Source organism: Carettochelys insculpta, chromosome 1 (assembly GCF_033958435.1).
Source record: "Carettochelys insculpta isolate YL-2023 chromosome 1, ASM3395843v1, whole genome shotgun sequence".
Taxonomy (NCBI): domain Eukaryota; kingdom Metazoa; phylum Chordata; order Testudines; family Carettochelyidae; genus Carettochelys; species Carettochelys insculpta.
The window spans coordinates 33,737,119-33,754,209 of record NC_134137.1 but is presented as its reverse complement, the minus strand read 5'-3'; the positions used below and the strand labels follow the sequence as shown (position 1 = coordinate 33,754,209).

At 44.8% G+C, this 17,091-nt stretch overlaps 2 protein-coding genes across 10 annotated transcripts in view; both read left to right on the top strand.

Moving 5' to 3' along the window:
* CCDC82 (coiled-coil domain containing 82) overlaps positions 1 to 7,652 on the top strand; it is a 28,726-nt gene extending 21,074 nt beyond the window's left edge. For 4 of the 9 annotated variants that reach the window (XM_074984414.1, XM_074984432.1, XM_074984422.1 and 1 more), the window contains 2 exons: positions 1,566 to 1,751; positions 3,054 to 7,652. In XM_074984414.1, coding sequence (XP_074840515.1) covers positions 1,566 to 1,751; positions 3,054 to 3,119 — 252 coding nt within the window. In that variant the 3' untranslated portion in view covers positions 3,120 to 7,652. Of the gene's footprint in view, positions 1 to 1,565; positions 1,752 to 3,053 lie in introns of those variants that run through there. The other 5 variants (XM_074984464.1, XM_074984456.1, XR_012644020.1 and 2 more) reach the window with 4 other exon arrangements.
* A 3,027-nt stretch (positions 7,653 to 10,679) lies between these two features.
* The window catches only part of MAML2 (mastermind like transcriptional coactivator 2), a 315,731-nt gene continuing 309,319 nt past the window's right edge, over positions 10,680 to 17,091 (top strand). The window contains exon 1 of the mRNA XM_074984399.1: positions 10,680 to 11,418. Within this exon, the coding sequence (XP_074840500.1) occupies positions 10,993 to 11,418 (426 nt within the window). The 5' untranslated portion in view covers positions 10,680 to 10,992. The remainder of the gene's footprint in view (positions 11,419 to 17,091) is intronic.

The following is a 17,091-nucleotide window of genomic DNA, read 5'->3' as shown; positions in this document are numbered from 1 at the left end:
TTGCTGAAGTTTTGTACATTTACCTTACCTGAGGAGCTGTACATGTAAAGACAGAAATCACAGAGAAGTCTATTGAAAATGAATCTATTACCTAGTAATTGCAGAAAACATAAAAGCATGTACCAGCCTCTTCTGTAGAGAGTGAAGTTTTCTGGGTTTGTTCACAAAGGTAAAATTAGTCCCATATACTGAAATTCTTACAGAGAAGTTATTGTCTGAAATTTAGTTTGTACTGTCTTCATTATTGCTTGTTACAATAGACTACAAAACTAAGCAAACACCTAGATCTGTTGATGTCCCTCCTCCTGAAACTCCTCTGCAAATTCCTGGAGTACCCTGGTTGAAAACCACAGCCCTAAAGTGAAATCTATTTCTTTCTATTTTTTTCCCCTGAGGATTTACTCTAACCTGTAGGCTGACATATCTATCCCTGCTGCAGCGGGTAAATCCCTCTCCTAATAGCCATTCAGAACATCCACCTATATCGATCTAGCATGAAGTTCCCTTTGGTAGAACAGAATGGGTGCCTAAGCATACTCTGAGGTGTTACTCTACCCATTACTTCCACTTGTGATTTCAAGATAGATTTAAGGATGCAGGGATTCTCATGGTGAATTTCATTCATTATGAGCAACACACGTTTACCTGAACATAATCATTCTACATCAATGTCAGCTTTGTATAAAATCTGTTGCAGCTACTTAATTAGTATTTGTATACTTGCCAGTAGGTATATTTTACTATAGCTAAAATCTGCATAACTCTGTATATGCATGCATACTTACCATGTGCATACCTGTAAGTATCACTATGAATCACATACTGTTAAATATACAAGGCCATCAAATGCAAAATCTGTATCTGCATCTCAGAGGCTTCACAGGTGAAAAATTGTGTGTGGAATGCAAGGGTTCAGGTTCCCATGATGCTGCTAACTTGCCCATCACACACACTGGGTGTATTGTAGTTATAGTAAAATCAGTATCATCTATAAAGTTTAGCAAGAAAAATGTTCACATGCATTTATGTGGATTTGGTGTATCTCTGGAGATTTTTTTTTTCCCCCTGAATGTCCAAAATCGTTGGGCTTCTTTAGTATGACCCTGATACAGCTTTTGCTTTTTAGGGTTTTGAGCTTTTATTCTTTATAAATCCAGACTTCCTCTCATAGAGTTTAACTCCATGAATGCTGAAATGGGTAGATATTATGATTCCAGCAGGTAGTAAATACGAACCAAAAAGGATTTAATCAAATGTCCTCCAAACCTCAGTTTAAGCATTGCTGGGGATTTGGTTACAGTGTTGGTCAGGTAGTTTCACTGGCAACATTTCACTTCTGCACAACTGAGAATGGTGGTTCTTGAGGAACAAGGGCAGATGGAACTGTGTTGGGATGCAAACGGTGTGTGGGATACGTTGCATATAAAATGAAGTAAATCATAATATCAAAGGTTGCTTAATTCATTATTTCAGAATACTCAGTTGGCTTAATCATCCCTTTTATTTGTTCTTATTGTTGCATGTTAATTTTTCTTAGGTAACCAAGTTTGTTCACTTTTATATAGGTGTTGAAGGTTGGCAGCGTGTGTGCAAATCGTACAAGGGTTTATCACAATCTGAAACATTTTAAATACAAGTTGTATGAGCGCTGCTGCTCTGTTACAAAAGCAGAAGGCTTTCAGGACGAGCCAGTCAAAGACACAGTTGATAGGCTTTTCAGTGATTTGGAAGAGAGTGGCTGGATTCAGAAGGTATGGTGGAATCTGTCATTGGATAAAATTCCTTTGTATCAAAGAAGGTCATGACAGCAGTGCTAAATAAGATGTCCATGTTTTAACTAATCAGCAAGTTGTAAGAATGTGTACATTTGTGGTCTGCTGTAGGTCATCCAAGATGGTAAAATGTAGGTATCAGCCAAGCAGGACTTGTAATAACTTCCCATAAAGTGCAGCTCTACTCTGAAAAGCGACTCAAAAGAAGCTGCTCATGCAAGTAATCAGTCTTATTTTAGTCGCAAAAGTAAGCAAGTACTTTACAGAATTTCAGTCGTCTTAGTGCTGCTGGACAGGTAAGATGGGGGAGCTGGATTCTGTTCCACAGCACTAGCAAAATAGTTTATCTGGTTCCAATTACAGTTAAAAATTCTGGGTTTGCACAGGTGTAATTCAAATCATAATATGAAGGCATCAGTGTTACATAAGTGTAAATGAGAACTTTTATTAATAGTCACAATATGTAAGTTTGACTTTTGAGAAAAGCCCAGTAGCTTGACCCAATGGAGGGAAATCTTTAAGCTGAAAAAAGATTAAATTGGAGACAAAGGAGGGCTTTGCTTGTGACATTTAAAATACTTCCTGTTTATGTACTCATTTGGTAGACCCTCATCCACTGGATTTCAAATTCAAACTTCCAAGCAAATTCAGATTCGGTATCTGTTAGTTGAGAAGGTGCCACATGACTTCTTGTTTTCTCTCAGATTCTTTTGCCATTTATTCTCCTCCATTTAAATATATGACAATCTGGCCACCTCTTGTGGAATGGACCCATTTTTGATTATCTTAAATAGACAACTTTCAATATAAAGAGTAGGGCCTGCTTTAAATTTTGAAATCATGAATATTTTTGGAAAAATGAGCCCATATTAATGGCATAAAATGCTAATGTAACATTAGTAACACTATAATACATATTAATTTCTTGTATGTGCTGCTGCACTAGTCCATCCATGTACTGGGGTCTCCTTTTAAAAGCAAACCAAAAGAGATGAATAAGTGATGGAAGGATACTTAGATGAGATGTATTTTGAGGCTAAGCCTCCAGTCTTTCTGTGTCAGGATCAGTTTTTCTTATTTTGATTTCTTAAAGTTTCATGAAACACACAGGACAAATTACCTGAGTGGGTCCAAACTTACAAAATAGGCTTTGGTTTTCTCTGCTTCTGAATCAGTGCTGCTAGACTTATTTGTGAACTGAGTTTGACACGATAAGCAATGTATTTGCTTAATTTGGTTGCTGTCTTTGATTAATTGACATGGTTTTTATTTTGTATACAGAGATATGATCATCTGGAAGAATATATAAATAATGCAGATTACTTCCAAGAGGAGAAAATGGACTGAGTATTCACACATTGCTTTGGAAGAAGTTTTGTAAAAATCATTTATTAGCTGTGATATCCACCTGTACACAATATCTCCAAATGCTTTTCAGGATGTTTTCGTACATATCATTGTATTTAAGTCTCCAGCTGTGCCTGAAAATTACCATGCATATGAAAAGCAAAAGCAGCATATTCTTTTATAATTCCTCAATTTTAAATGTCAAAATAATGATTAAAAGATGTTGTTGTACAAAGTAAACAACCTTCTAGTACAGGTAGGTCACCTGAACTTCCCTTTGTGGTTAAAGTGACCAGAGTCAAAATACCTATATGTTCTAGAAATAAAAATACATATTGCTGGTGGAATGTGAGAGAGATGGTGAGCTCTAAGCCCTTGTGGGTGGGAATTAGGCAAAGGTGGGAAGGTGCTTCAATAGAAAGTTACAGCTTTCATCCCATCACATCTTTGAACTTGAAATGTGAACATTAAGCAGTTAGCTTGGTTATAGTGAGAATGTAACATTATCAGATACATTCATTCTTAATTCAGTATCAAAACCACCTTCATGTCTTATCCATGGGGTTTTAGAAGACTGCAGTTTGCATATAGACAGAGGGATGTGAAAAATATCTATGTATAGTACAGACAGCACAATAGCTACTGCCATGAACTGAAAGATAAGTGGACAATTCCTGTAACAGTAACTACCTATCTCACAGAGGTGAAGGAGTACAAAACCTTCCTTGATTGTGTCTTTTAAGGTGCGTCTCTAGTGTAGTACCTCTCTGAGACATGTAAAGCTGTAACCCTACTCTCCCTCCCTCCCTCCCTCCCTCCCTCCTGGTTCTTCAGAGATAGAAGAGGTAAAAGGTATGGTACATCTTAGCCCCTTGGCCCACTTGCTATGCCTCAAGGAAAGCATACAGTGAGAGTGGGGTGGCAGAGAGAGTGGTCATAAGGGGAAGGGTATATGCTGTCCTTTTGCTTGAGTTGTGGAAGAGAATAGCTGGTTCAAGCTGTTTTTATCTCCGGGAAAAGTAAAGGACATTTGTTCCTGCCCCATGCACGAACATATATTAAAGTGAATGTTATCTTCATGATAGTCACGCCTATGAAGAGAACCTTCAGGCTAACAGTGCTATATATTCAGTGTTACAGTACCCCTGTAGTCAGCCTTGGAATGGTGGTTTTATGGCTGAGGATGTTGCAAAGATAGTCTGCAGTTAAAAATATTTTTGAAATCAACACAGTAAAATGAATCCATATTAAGTAAATGATCTACTTACAAAAGTATCTGTAATATCTCCATACTTCAATTACATAAGTTCCATTATGTCTTCACTCTGCTAACTACATAATGTCAGAATAAAATGTATATACCAAATACATTAATCACCCTCCAGATTGCTGCTGTTAGACAAAAAAGGTTCCCAACTTTCATGCTGACAGCTATATGTGATTTTGTGTGTTTCACAAAGGTATGAGTTAAGGTTGTGTTCAGCATTGTTAACTTGCTTCCCCTACCCCTCTCTTTCATTTTTCATTGCTGTTTTGGGCTTGGTGCACAGCCTGTCAGAGTCAAGGGAGACACATCCGTACTTTTCAGCAGATTTTGGGCCAAGCTCCTGAGCAAAATTCTGCATTTGGCTCTGATCACATCACTTTTTCGGAAGACTAGGCCTCTTGTGCAGTGCGCCAACAAGAATGGAAAAATGTATGTACCACATTGCATACCCTTTTTAAATACACATCATGCACCAGTTATGATTTTGCCTCATGTATTCGTAGTTAATGCTTGATGAAATTAGTACACAATACTACTTAAAATATTGTTACAAACTAGTTTTCCTTCCATGCAACTTTTTCTTTCATGTTTCTAATTGTCTTCATCTTTGCTGATAAATACAGTTCTGAAACGAGAAGTCTGTGTTTAACCTCTGCAAAAGTGAGGATGCTGATTTTTTTTTCCATGCCGTTTTGTTAGCATTCAACAGGTTTTCTGTACTTATCTGTCATTAACCATGCTTAAGTTTACAGTGTTCATGTCTAGAAAGCTTGAGTGCAAAACATTGTTGAAAACAGCAACTATGTGGAAAGTGGTTTTGAAACAGATGTAATTTTGTAATGCATATAATGGAAAAAAATGTCCACCTATTCAGTTAAGCTACACTGACAAAATAGGGGGTGCGTTTTAATAAAACTGAATGTTCTTTGCACCTTTTTCTCACTTTCTTTCTCATACGTACAAGGAAAATAATTACTAGAAACCAGGACTGAATGCAGAGTAAATAAAAAGTCCTCTTTTAGGTACATATCTACACCTGTGTTGGTTAGAAACCATATGATACATTTAGTGACTGTTTTGAACTAATTTTCACATTTCATATTTTTCCATCCATAATAAAAATGGGTTAATTAAAAAGTTTTTTGGGTCCATAACAGAAAACAGTCACCTCACTTTAGGAGTACGTGAATAAATTGATTATCACTGGCAAGAAACCCATCAAATAGCATGGAAAGGCTGAAAATGTACTTGCACAGGGAAACTTGCTGCAAGAAGACTGACAGGTCAGGTGCCAAAATTCAGGCGTTTGAGTGTAATCATGGGGTTTTTTTGACGTGTAGATTATACTAGCTGAAATACATCCCCATTTACTGACTTGCACATTCCAGTCTTTGTGCGTCATTTTTGAATTTAGTCTTTCCCTCTATTTGAGTAGAACTAAGGTAAATGGCAAGGCATCAGTGCGGCAGCAGATCAATAGCTGCAGTGCCTCTCTAGCCCATGCCTTGTTACATGGCATAAACAGAGCACTGTTTAATCCTCTGGTGTCCAGTACGCTTTGTGTTCACCACGTGTGGTGAACTGGACATCAGGGTGTGGCAAAATGCAGCTTGCTCCTTAGAGCTGTAGACATGCCCCCCACTTGGTGGGACAAGTGCATTGCAGCACCAGCGTCTGGCCTGGAGCCAGGCATGGTATGGCGAACGCAGGGGCAGTTCCAGCTGTGAGGCAGCTCGTGCAGCGGCTCTGGTGAGTCCCCGACAGTTTCGTGAGGATAGGTGTAGTCTTTGGCTCTGTAAGGAAAGGTTCCTGGCTTTTGTGAGAGGGAAGCAGCAATCTTTACAGTATCTAAACCAGTGGTGTCCAATAATCAGTGGGAACAGCGGTGGTGGGGAGGGAGTTGAGGGCTTTCCCAGTATCCAAAAAACCTGTCCTTAAATTCATTTGCCTTAGAGTAGGATAGACTTGTCAAACACAAGACAATGCAACCTCATGTCCTGTTATTGCATATGATACCTTTTGCAGACTGGAGAGGAATGTCTACACCTTAAAATGATACAAAATCTTGATTCCATTACTTTATTTTGTCATATAAAAGTCTCTATTTCTGATTTAATATTAAACAGATCACTACTAAATTTAAAAGACTATTAATGTAACATAAAGGATATAAGTGAACAGAAATCAAGAAAATTAATTTATGCTCTGTAAAGTAATATTGATTTGCATATATTGAGAATACATATTTTAAATCCTAATCTGTATGTTAACTGACTATGCAGCGTGTGCAATATGAGGGATTTCATATTAATAAAAGAAGCTTAACTTTTTCATTTCTTAAATTTTGCATTACAATTTTGTGATCTAAATTTTGCTTTAATACATTTTTTAACGTTTAATTTCGTGGTTATTTAAGGAAAAAGTAAACTGTCTATACTTAATTGTTATGAGAAGTCACCAGATGAGGATGTGTCTCAGAGTTGTCCAAAAGGTTATTTTCTTAATTTTATTTCTCCTGCGAATCTTTAAAGAAGTTCTGTATTAGTTTTGTAGTGCCAATTGTTTGATGGGAGTTGCTGGAACAACACCAGCATGTGGTCTCTGTCACTCTCTAACTGGAATCAATCCTTGAGCAGAATTGCTTTTTTGGAATTTGTGCATTAATGTTGTTTGTGAAAGAGGGCGTTGTCCATGTGCTCTGGCAACTTATGTTCAAGGATTGGTTTTTATGGTGTCAGTAGATTCACAGATTTTTAAGGTCAGAATGAACAATGAGTATGTGATCTGAAAGTGTCTCTTTCTAGACTATCAGAAAGCAATTACATGTATTCCCGTATTTAACTGCACTTGTGTTTGAATAAAGGCCTGCAACTGTAAATGTTTTTTTAGTTATTCTGATAAACTGTCTGGATGTGTTAAGAGAAATACATATAAATATCCTGTGTGCAATCAACATGTTCTGTGAATTTGAATACTGGTTTCATTTTGTTGATTTTTTTTTTTTAAATGAAAAATGTACATTTATAATTTGAACCCGGAGGTCACAACTGAAGAGCTTAAGTATATGACATAGCAAACTGTTGCATCACCATGGTTTCTTTTTTACCTCTCTGAAATAGCATTGCAGACAACTGATAGGACTTCATACCTTGTTTGTTTCCATTAATCTGTATGTTTTACATGTATTCATTTATTGCATAGAGGAAAAAAATGTAAGCTAAAATTGAAAATATGAAATATATAAGCAATGCTTATTCCTAAGGACTCTCCTGGGTTTTTACTCTTAATAACTCAAAAACTAGTTTTGTACTTAAAGTCCATTTCGCAGTGTCTGCATAGCAGAACATAATAAACGAGGGCATTGTAGCGCTCCACAAGAGAAAATGGACATGGAATGAACATAGCACCCCTTGAATTTGCTAGATTAAATAATCTATCACAAAGGCTATGGAATGTGTTCCATTTAGTTTTCCTAGCAAAATATACTATTTGGAGTCTAAAGGCTTATGAACTGCAGTCATTTTAATTAGAAGCAAGAAGCGTCACTGAAAAACTAATTGTTGCAATGGCTCTGAATTCAAGGCCCCAATTCAGTAAAGCACTTTAGCAGATAGTTAATGTTAAGCATGTTCTTCAATTCCAATGCAATCAGTGTAACTCTTAAGCAATTTAGGTTTTTCACAATATTTCCTTTAGGCATCTGCATGCTATTTTCTCTTAAAGATACCAAATAAATGTGACTATATTCTTCCACATTCATTCAGGCCTAACCAAAAATCCCCTCCCCCCCCTTAGCTGCACTTCCCTGTTAACTCAAATCCTTTAAATACCTGGGACACTAGACCTTGCTTAAAACATGCCTTAAAATCAAAGAACTGGGTTATGTTGGCTCAAAAAGACCCCCATGTTTACTGTGCTGTTGGACCTACAGTTCTCACTCGTGCACAATAACCACTGAGAACCTCCTATGAGTGCTTATTTGAATATGCAGTTTCTTGGCCGAGCCCTGGTCTCCAGGATAATAGTGTAATATGCTTGGTAGGGTTAATTTGTATATATAGACAGCATGAATGTTTTGGATTGTTTTATAAAAGCCTTTTGCCTTCAGTTTTAGAGAAATATTTCTTAATTTAAAAAGAATATTTGCATGTGTAAAGTGATAAGCACTTGAAAATGAAGGCTCAGAAATGAGTGTGCCCTGTCACCTTCAATCAAGCATTTCTAGTGTGTCACTATAAGAGTTTCAGTAGTACCAAATGAGAACGGTGCTCCATTGTTCTAGGAGCTAATACACTCTCAGTCATGAGAGCAGTCCCGGGTTGGAAAAGGTCTTATAGCCGAAATGGACAAGGCAACTGAAAGAAGTGTGTTCAGTTTACAGAAGGACATTGAAACACAGAAATTAGAGCACAGAACATCAAAAGTATTTAGGTCTCTAACACCTATTTATTTGAATGGGAGGTAAGCATATAAATAACTTTTGCTTGTCACTTGAGCTGTGTCTGTATTTGAGAGTTTTGGCAACAGAAGACTAGTTTTGTTTGCAGAACTTGTAGTGTCCATGCTAAAAACGTGTGCTGTTAACAGTAACTCCACAGGACTGTCCACTTTTGTCAACAGCCTTCTGCTTCTCTCCCATGAGGCAAAACACCTTTCTTGACAATCTGTTGACAAAAAAGTGGTAGGAATGGGGGAGGGAGGGTCGGTTTGCTGACAGACAAGGTTTCCGGGACAGGGCACAGCCTTGTCTGGGGTGCATCTGATTAGCTAGGCAGGCCGGCTGCTCTCTGTCGACAGAGCGAATCAACAGATCAATCCACTTTTGTGCGTGGCCACAATCTGTTGACAGTTCTGTCTGTAGCTGTATGCCGACGGTAATTTCTGTTGACAGAGTGCTGTTGTGTAGACATAGTCTTACAGCTTATAGCTGTGATTTATTGGTGAAACTGGTAATTCCACCAAGGACTAAATTCTGGGGCAGGTGTCTAAGCAGTAACATTGTGTACAGAAGGATGAATGCATTCCCTAGGAATAAGGGAAGTTATTGGACAGCCAGAGACAGAGAAGCGGTAGTTTATAGACCTGGGGATGGCAAAAGGGATTTTCTTGGCTTCCATCCATGCAATTAAATCACTGTGATCCCAGCTCCTCTTTTTCTTTTTTCATTCACCTCCTCTGCCGCTTGGAGGCTTCGTGTTTCTCTTTTGCCTTCTCCGTGCCTATTATTCCTTCCTGCAGTGGCACCGGCCTCCCAGTAGGGCTTCCCAAGACACCTTCGCCGCCGCCGCTGCTCTGCCTTACCCGAGCACAATGAAAGCTTGTGTACCCGTAACCCCCGTGCAGAGAGACACTATCGGCAAACCAGCTAGCAGCACACCAGCCAGAGAAAGGGATGTTACAAGGCACTTTTCAATCATCGAGTGGGGGAATCCAACCAAGTCGTCGCTGATACTCGTACCACAACCACCCCAACCCACCGTTTGGGGGCGGGATAACGCACCACCACCACCACCCCCCACCCCCACAGAGGAAAAGCGGCGGCTCGCTCTGCCGGCGCGAGGCTGGAAGTTTGTAAGTTTCACTATCGTTTGTGACTGCTCCGAAGAGAGCTGCGGCTGCGGGCGCGTGTCCTGGTGCGTCCCTCGAGCCCGCGCGTGAAACTGTCCGAGCGGGGAGTGAAAAGTGGCGGCCCCGGGACCAGGCGCGAGACGTAACGTTCGCGTCCCTCCTGAGCTTGTGTGTGTTGCCGAGGGGCGAGACTCGCTCCATGCATTTGACACAGCGGCTGGAGTGACCGAGAGCAAAGCAGGGGCCGCAGGTCCCCCGTTGACCCTGGCACGGAGCGGGCACTCCCGCTCTTTGCCCGAGCGCCGCTGGCGCGTGAGCCGCAGGCAGGCCGTCGGGGCCGGTCATGAGACAAGACGAGCCCAGAGCGGCGGGAGCGAGGAAGAGACGAGGCAGCACAAAGGCTGAACTCAGCCGAACCCCCTCCTCCGCCCGCCCCTTTCACGGCACGTTCATCGGAGGCTTATCTCTCTCCCCCCGTTAGAAAACAAACCCGGGGAAAGTCTCGGCGTTGCTGCGCCCCAGGCTGCGCTCCCCTCCTTGGGAGACAACCCCCCCCCGGTACCGATCCCTGCCGCTGCCAAGTCCGGCTGCTGCGGGGGCTGGATTTGAAGGCAGGGGCTGGGGGTAGAGCGGGTTATTACTCTTTACCCCCCCCCCCGCACCCCGCCGGGGCTGTTTGGCTGTGTGCACCCACCCGCCCGTCGCCTCCTCCCCGGTTCCAACCTCCCTCCTCCCAGTGCTCCGCGGCGGGCTGGGGACGCGCACCGCCCAGCGCCTCTGAGTCTATGGTGGCGAATCCCTCGCGGGTCAGCCCCGTCCCGGCAAACTCCTGCCGAGCTGTCACGCCCGCCCGCTAAGGGGCGGGGGCGGGGGGCTGAGCGGGATCCGGCACTGCCTGGGCTCGGGATCCCCGCTCCCGCCGGCCAGCTCGTCCCTCCCTCGCCGTCCCCATCCATGTGGCAGTGAGAGCGCGGCTCGGCGGCGTCAGGGGCAGCCTCGCGGGCGCTACCCGGGCGGAGCAGCGGCGTGGCCGGCGGGATGGGGGACACGGCTCCCCCGCAGGCCCCGGATCTCGGGGCCGGTCTCCTGGGAGGCGGCTCGGTGGGCCCCCGGGTGCACAGCGCCATCGTGGAGCGGCTGCGAGCCCGCATCGCCGTCTGCCGCCAGCACCACCAGAGCTGCGAGGGACGCTACGAGCGGGGCCGGGCGGAGAGCTCGGACCGCGAGCGGGAGAGCACCCTGCAGCTGCTGAGCCTGGTGCAGCACGGCCAGGGGGCCAGGAAGAGCGGCAAGCACAGCAAGGCGGCGGGCGGCGCCGGGCCGGCTCCCCCTGCCGCGCCACCGGACTATCACCCGCAGCTGCTCAGCAACGGCGCTGCTGGGGGCAGCAGTGGGATCAACGGGGACCAGCCGCCGGCGGGCTCAGCGTCCGAAGGGGGGCAGCGGCACTCGGCCCTCATTGCGGTGAGTCACACCCGGCTCGCAGCGCCCCTGCAGGCGGTTCGCCCCGGGGTGGGCAGACGGGGCGCGGCGGGGGGGGAGGGGCAGAGACACTGGGCCAGCTGGAGTGAGGGGCCACAGGTGCAGGATGTGTGAGTACCTGGCGCCACTGGTGTCAGGAGGTGGATACCAGGTGCCCTCCCGCGGGGCGCACTGAGTGTCTGGGGCGGGATAGTAGGTTCCACCAATGGGAGGTATCAGGTGTCACCAGTGTTGGATGTTGGGAACTGGGATCCACTGGTAGGAGGTGTTGGGCACTGGCTGTCTCTGACATTGGGGATGGGGCACCACCAGCACAGGGCAATAGGAATAGATGTCTCTGGTATAGGGTATGGGGCATTGTGCACCACTAGAATAGCACATATGGGGCCTTATGAGCATGGGATGTGGATACTGCATGACATTGGTGTGGGGCATGAGCAATGGGTGCTACTGATGTAGAACCCCTAGATACTCAGGGCCATAGGCAGAGGTGTGTGGACCTAAGCGCTGGTGCTGCTACCATGGAGTGTGCAAATGCATGGGACATGAGCACTGGATCCCGCCAGTGCAGGGGATCAGGGCAGCAAATGCATTGGTGCAGGGTGTCTGGTCACTTGTGAGACGTGTGGGAACCTGAGATGTGTCCCTGTGTTGACACGTACATGTGCAAATCAACGTGTCTCTCAGGGTGAAAGCTGCCAGCATGCTTATCACAACTTGTTTCCTGCGAAGGAACTTTGTTGCTTGCTGTGATGATACATGTCTGTGATGTCCCCAGCATGCTGTGTGTACTGTGCATATACCTCAGCCCTTCGTGATGGCCTTAAACATATGCTATCCCAGGCACAAAATGCATTCATCCGTGATTTAATTTTTTGTCTATGGGGAAAGAACTGGCCTGGTATAAATGGGCAAGTAGGATCTTCCAAAGCTGATGAGAATATATATATGCAGAGTAGGGATGCAAAATCCTGTTTAATTGGTTAACTGGTTAAATGATAGGCAGCCTGGGCTGAAGCAGCCTCCCCAGCTGCCTTTCCTGCCCCCTCCCAGCTCCCGAAACTTGTCACCCCCATGTGGTGCACTGGAGAGTGGGGCTGGAGTGCCCTAGTGTCCTGTGGGCAGGGTCATTCTGATGGGCAGAGCAGCCCTAGTCTGTGGTGCACTGCAGCTGGGGGTACTCTAGCCTGGTTGGAACAGGCCCTGTCCACGGAAGGGTGGGCTGAAGCGGCCAGTTCAGCTGCCTCCCCATCCTACTGGCTGCTGTGGACAGGGACTGTTCTGGCTGGTCTGGAGCACCTCTGCCCACAGCAGCTCTGCAGGGGTGGCACAAGCCCATGCCCATGTTGGGCATGGAGATGGTCCAGCCCATTCCAGGTAACTGTAACCATTAACATCCCTAATACAATGACATAGCAGTAAAAAAAAACAACAAGCCAGCATGTTTTCCTGCATACATACATGTGGAATTGATTTCAGTGCAATTGAAAGAGACTTTGTTGGCTTGACAAGTTACACAAGTGTTTCTAAAGTGTCAAAATACAATGTAAAATATCACTGGCTATGCAGAGTCCTATAGAGGTGGGTCCAGGCACATTTTGACCTTCTTCCGAAGCCCTTCGTGGAAACAGAATGCCATTCTAAATGGATCATTGTTTTGTTCCAGTCTGGCAATTCTTATCTTTTTACACATGCGGGCATACATAGGTCTTGACTTGAGCCTGCGCTCACTGAAGTCGGTGGCAAAATTCCCAATGATTTGTTGCTGCAGGATCAGGCTGTTGACCTCAACCCTGCAAACACTTGCTCACATTCTTAACTTTCCCCAGATAAACAGTCTCTGACATGGGCAAATTCGGCGTGCTTTTGAGTCTTTGCAGGATCAGGGCTGTATGCAGGATCTAGATGGATTGGATTTTTGGATTTCTGAACCATTGTAATCAGTTTATAGGCATGCATTTGACCCAACGTTAACATGTGACTTTGCCTTCCAAGCTGGCATTACTGGTCAGAGTTCCACAGACAGAAGGAATCCTTGATGCCATTATACATCTGCTGTTAGAGCCCTCCCTTGCTCATACAAGCCTTGCTCCCCTCCCCACAGCTCCAGTCCCCCTAGTTTGACCCCCCTGCCAGCCCCGCAGCCCCAACCTGCTGCAGCCTGACCCCCTGCTGGCCCCACACCCTGACACCCCACTGCTGCCTGTACTCCCTGTGGCCCCGCAGCCTGACCCCGCCGCTGGACCCGCAGCCCCAAACAGTGGCAGCCCGACGCCCCTGCTGGCCCTGCGGCCACCCCACCACTTGACACCCCCCCCCCGCAGCCCTAAATTGCGGTAGCCAGACCCCTTTACCAGCCCCACAGCCTGAACCCCCCTGCTGCTTGTACACCCGGCGGCTCTGAAGCCTGACCCCGCTGTGGGCCCTGCAGCCTGACCCCATGGCCACCTGTACGTCCCACAGCCCCACAGCCCCATACCCTTGCCAGCCCCACAGCCAGCCCCCATTGTGTCCTGTAAGCCCTGTGGCCCCGCGGCCAGACTCCTCCCACCACGGCCAGACCCCCCTGCTGCCGCCTGTAACCCCTGCAGACCCGCAGCCAGACCAACCCCCTCCCTGCCGCCTGTAACGCCAGCATCCAGATCCCCCCGCCAGCCCCAAACTGCGGCAGCCTGAACCCCCCCCCCCCACCAGATTTTAACCCTCCCTCCTGCTCACAGCCCCAAACCACCCCCAGCCTTTAACCCTTTCCAACCCAAGGTTCACTCACGTTTCAAAAGCAGCGCCACCTGCTGCCACTCCTTCCCCAAGTTAGGAGCCCTAGGAACCAGAGACTTTAACATGTAATTTAATAGGAATTTAACGTCCGTCTTACAAGTTTCTGCCTACGAGCAGAAAGTTGGAAACCAATTGTGCTCGTATAGCGAGGGATGAGTGTAGTTAAAATAAAATCGAAAAGGTTAAAATGAACATTTATTTGGTCAGAGGACAAAAACAGCCTTACAAATATTCCTAGTGGGCCAAATGATCACTGGTGTATTTTAAAATATTGCCCAGGGCTTCAGACAATCACAAGAACGATTCTAAGTCTGAGCAATAGTTTATTGCTCTTGCTCTCTGTCAGTATTTATATAATGTACAGATAGACCCTAAAAAAAGATATGTGTGTGTGTGTGTGTATAGATTAGCTTTACATTCTGAAGATCAACTTAAATACAGCAGTACTTCATAGCTAACAACTGTGTCTAAAGTCTGAACTTGACCTAGAAAGCATTTATTTACTGTTATTATAGACCACAATTTTATGGTGCAAAGTTGCACGAGTTTTAAGGTGCACGAGTTTTATGGTGCAAAGTTGCACAATAAGGCTCTGGCATGATGAAAAGACATGTTGATCTTCTCAAATTGGAAAGTGTAGGTGTATTAGGTCCAAAGGAGGAAAGTCTCACATAGTGTTCTTTGTATGAGGAATCTGTGTGCCTTGCTCTTGTGCATGTACTGTGCTGACTTTCCTCTGAACCAAGATTCCAGCAAAACACACAAAGAATGACATTGATGACTTGTTATTTGAATGACTGAAAACAGTTTAGTAAATGCATACACACACACTAGCCTATTTTAATACTTAATTTATTTAAAAAGGGATCAGCACTGTTGTTTCTCTCATGTTACACTGGTATTCACTGCAATCAGTGGATGATCTAAATTTGGGTCTAGATTATTCAGCATTGCAGTGAGGATGACGATGTAAGCATGAATGTGATAACATTGTGTCCAAAGGGAGTTTAGATGCTCAGACCTGATCGGGCGTTCAGATAAAATCTCTGCATTTCCCATCACAGTCAAGTAGGCCATTATCTTATTTTTTCAGCGAGCGTTAATTAAATGCTTTGCATTTATCTTTAACACGATAAAAGGCTTTTGTGTAATTTTGTGCATTCCTAAAAGCTTCACTTTCTAATTTCAGTGAACAGGCCAGTGTGATTTTCAACTAGTGGTGGCAATTATTATGAAATGACTGCAGGCAGCTGTTTGACAGTGCTGTGAATGCAAACAAAACGAGACTGGAGAAAATACTTTGATTTTCTTCTTTTGAGTGGAGAAGGCTTTATCCTTGTTTGTGGAACAGCATTAAATGTCATCCATATGCTTTTTTGCTGTACTTAGCTTCAATTTCTTATGCTCCCCAGTCAGCTCAAAATTGCCTCCAGGGTGGCACTAAACTTGTGAGCCTCTGAGAAGAGAGGGATTTGAAATGCTCACACTAGTTTTTGCATGCCAGCCTCCTAATGTGGTGATGACTTCCCTGAGAATTATGCTTGAATGTTAAACCAAATTGTGGTTCTGAAAGAGTTCTGGCTCATGAAGCAGCTTTGGTTTAGTAGTGCCACAGTATACTGCTGATTCTCCTACTTTACACTACACAGACATTCCTTATGGTTCATTTGCTTCCTTGGGGGGACTAGCTAATTAAGGAACACAGTAACTCCCCAGTTCTAAATTATTATTATGCATAAAGGACATATGGTACATATTCTCCTTACCAATTGCTCAAGGCCCAGCTAGGGAAGGCCAGCCTTAGGCCTCCCCTCTCCCCCTGAGGTCCTGCCCCTGAAGGCCCCGCCCCCAATGGAACCCCAGCCCGATCTTTTCTGGCCACCTGAGGGCTGGGGATGCCACGCCGTGGCCCCAGCCTTGCCAGGGATGAGGAGTGCAGGCAATTTTTGGGAGGCAATGCCTTCCCTTGCCTACATGACCCGCTGCCTATGCAATTTCTCCTTGGAACATTATTTCAGGTATTCAACCCCTTTCGCGCCTGCCCCCCTGCATATGGGATTGTACATTTCAAAGGGTCAAACATCACATACCAAGTGCAGCAGAATTCCTATGAACACCTCAGGACTGGAGGCTGGTTGTAATTCTGAAATATTCTTATATGAACAAAACATTGTGGTTGTTCTGTCAGAACTTTACAACTGAACATTGACCTAATACAGCTTTGAATCTTTACTAGGTAGAAGACAAATACAGCTTTCCCTTTATTTTTTCGGTAGTTTACGTTTAACACACTACTGTACTGTATTTCCTTGTTTCCCCTCTCTCTCTGCTGCTGCCTGTTTGCATACTTCCTGTTCCAAGTTTGGTGTGTGGTTGGTCAGTTCATAACTCTGAGGTTACACATCATATCATAGAGCTGGAAGGACCTCAGGAAGTCATTGGGTCCAGTCCCCTGACCTTTTGGCGTGACCAAGCACCATTCCCCCCCCACTTTTTTTTTAATCTACCTGCCCCAGATTCCTAAATGGCCCCCTCGAGGATTGAATTCACAAGCCTGGGTTTAGCTGGCTGATGCTAGGTTCTACTGTAGTGGTTCTGAATTGCTCAATTGAATTCTTTTGTTCTCAAAATACAGGGCAAAATTAAGAGCCAGAGAATAAGGCTATGTATACACTGGCATTGGCTCAGCACACCTTTTGTTGCTCAGGGATGCGAAAAAAAAAACAATAAAACCCCTGAGCTGAGTAATTTTTGGCGGCATAAGTGCTTGTGTTCAGCACGATGTCAGTGGGAGATGCTGTCCTGCAGACTGAGCTACCGCCATTCATTGAGCTGCTTTAATTATGGCGACGGGAGAGCTGTGCCGCTCTAAGCCTG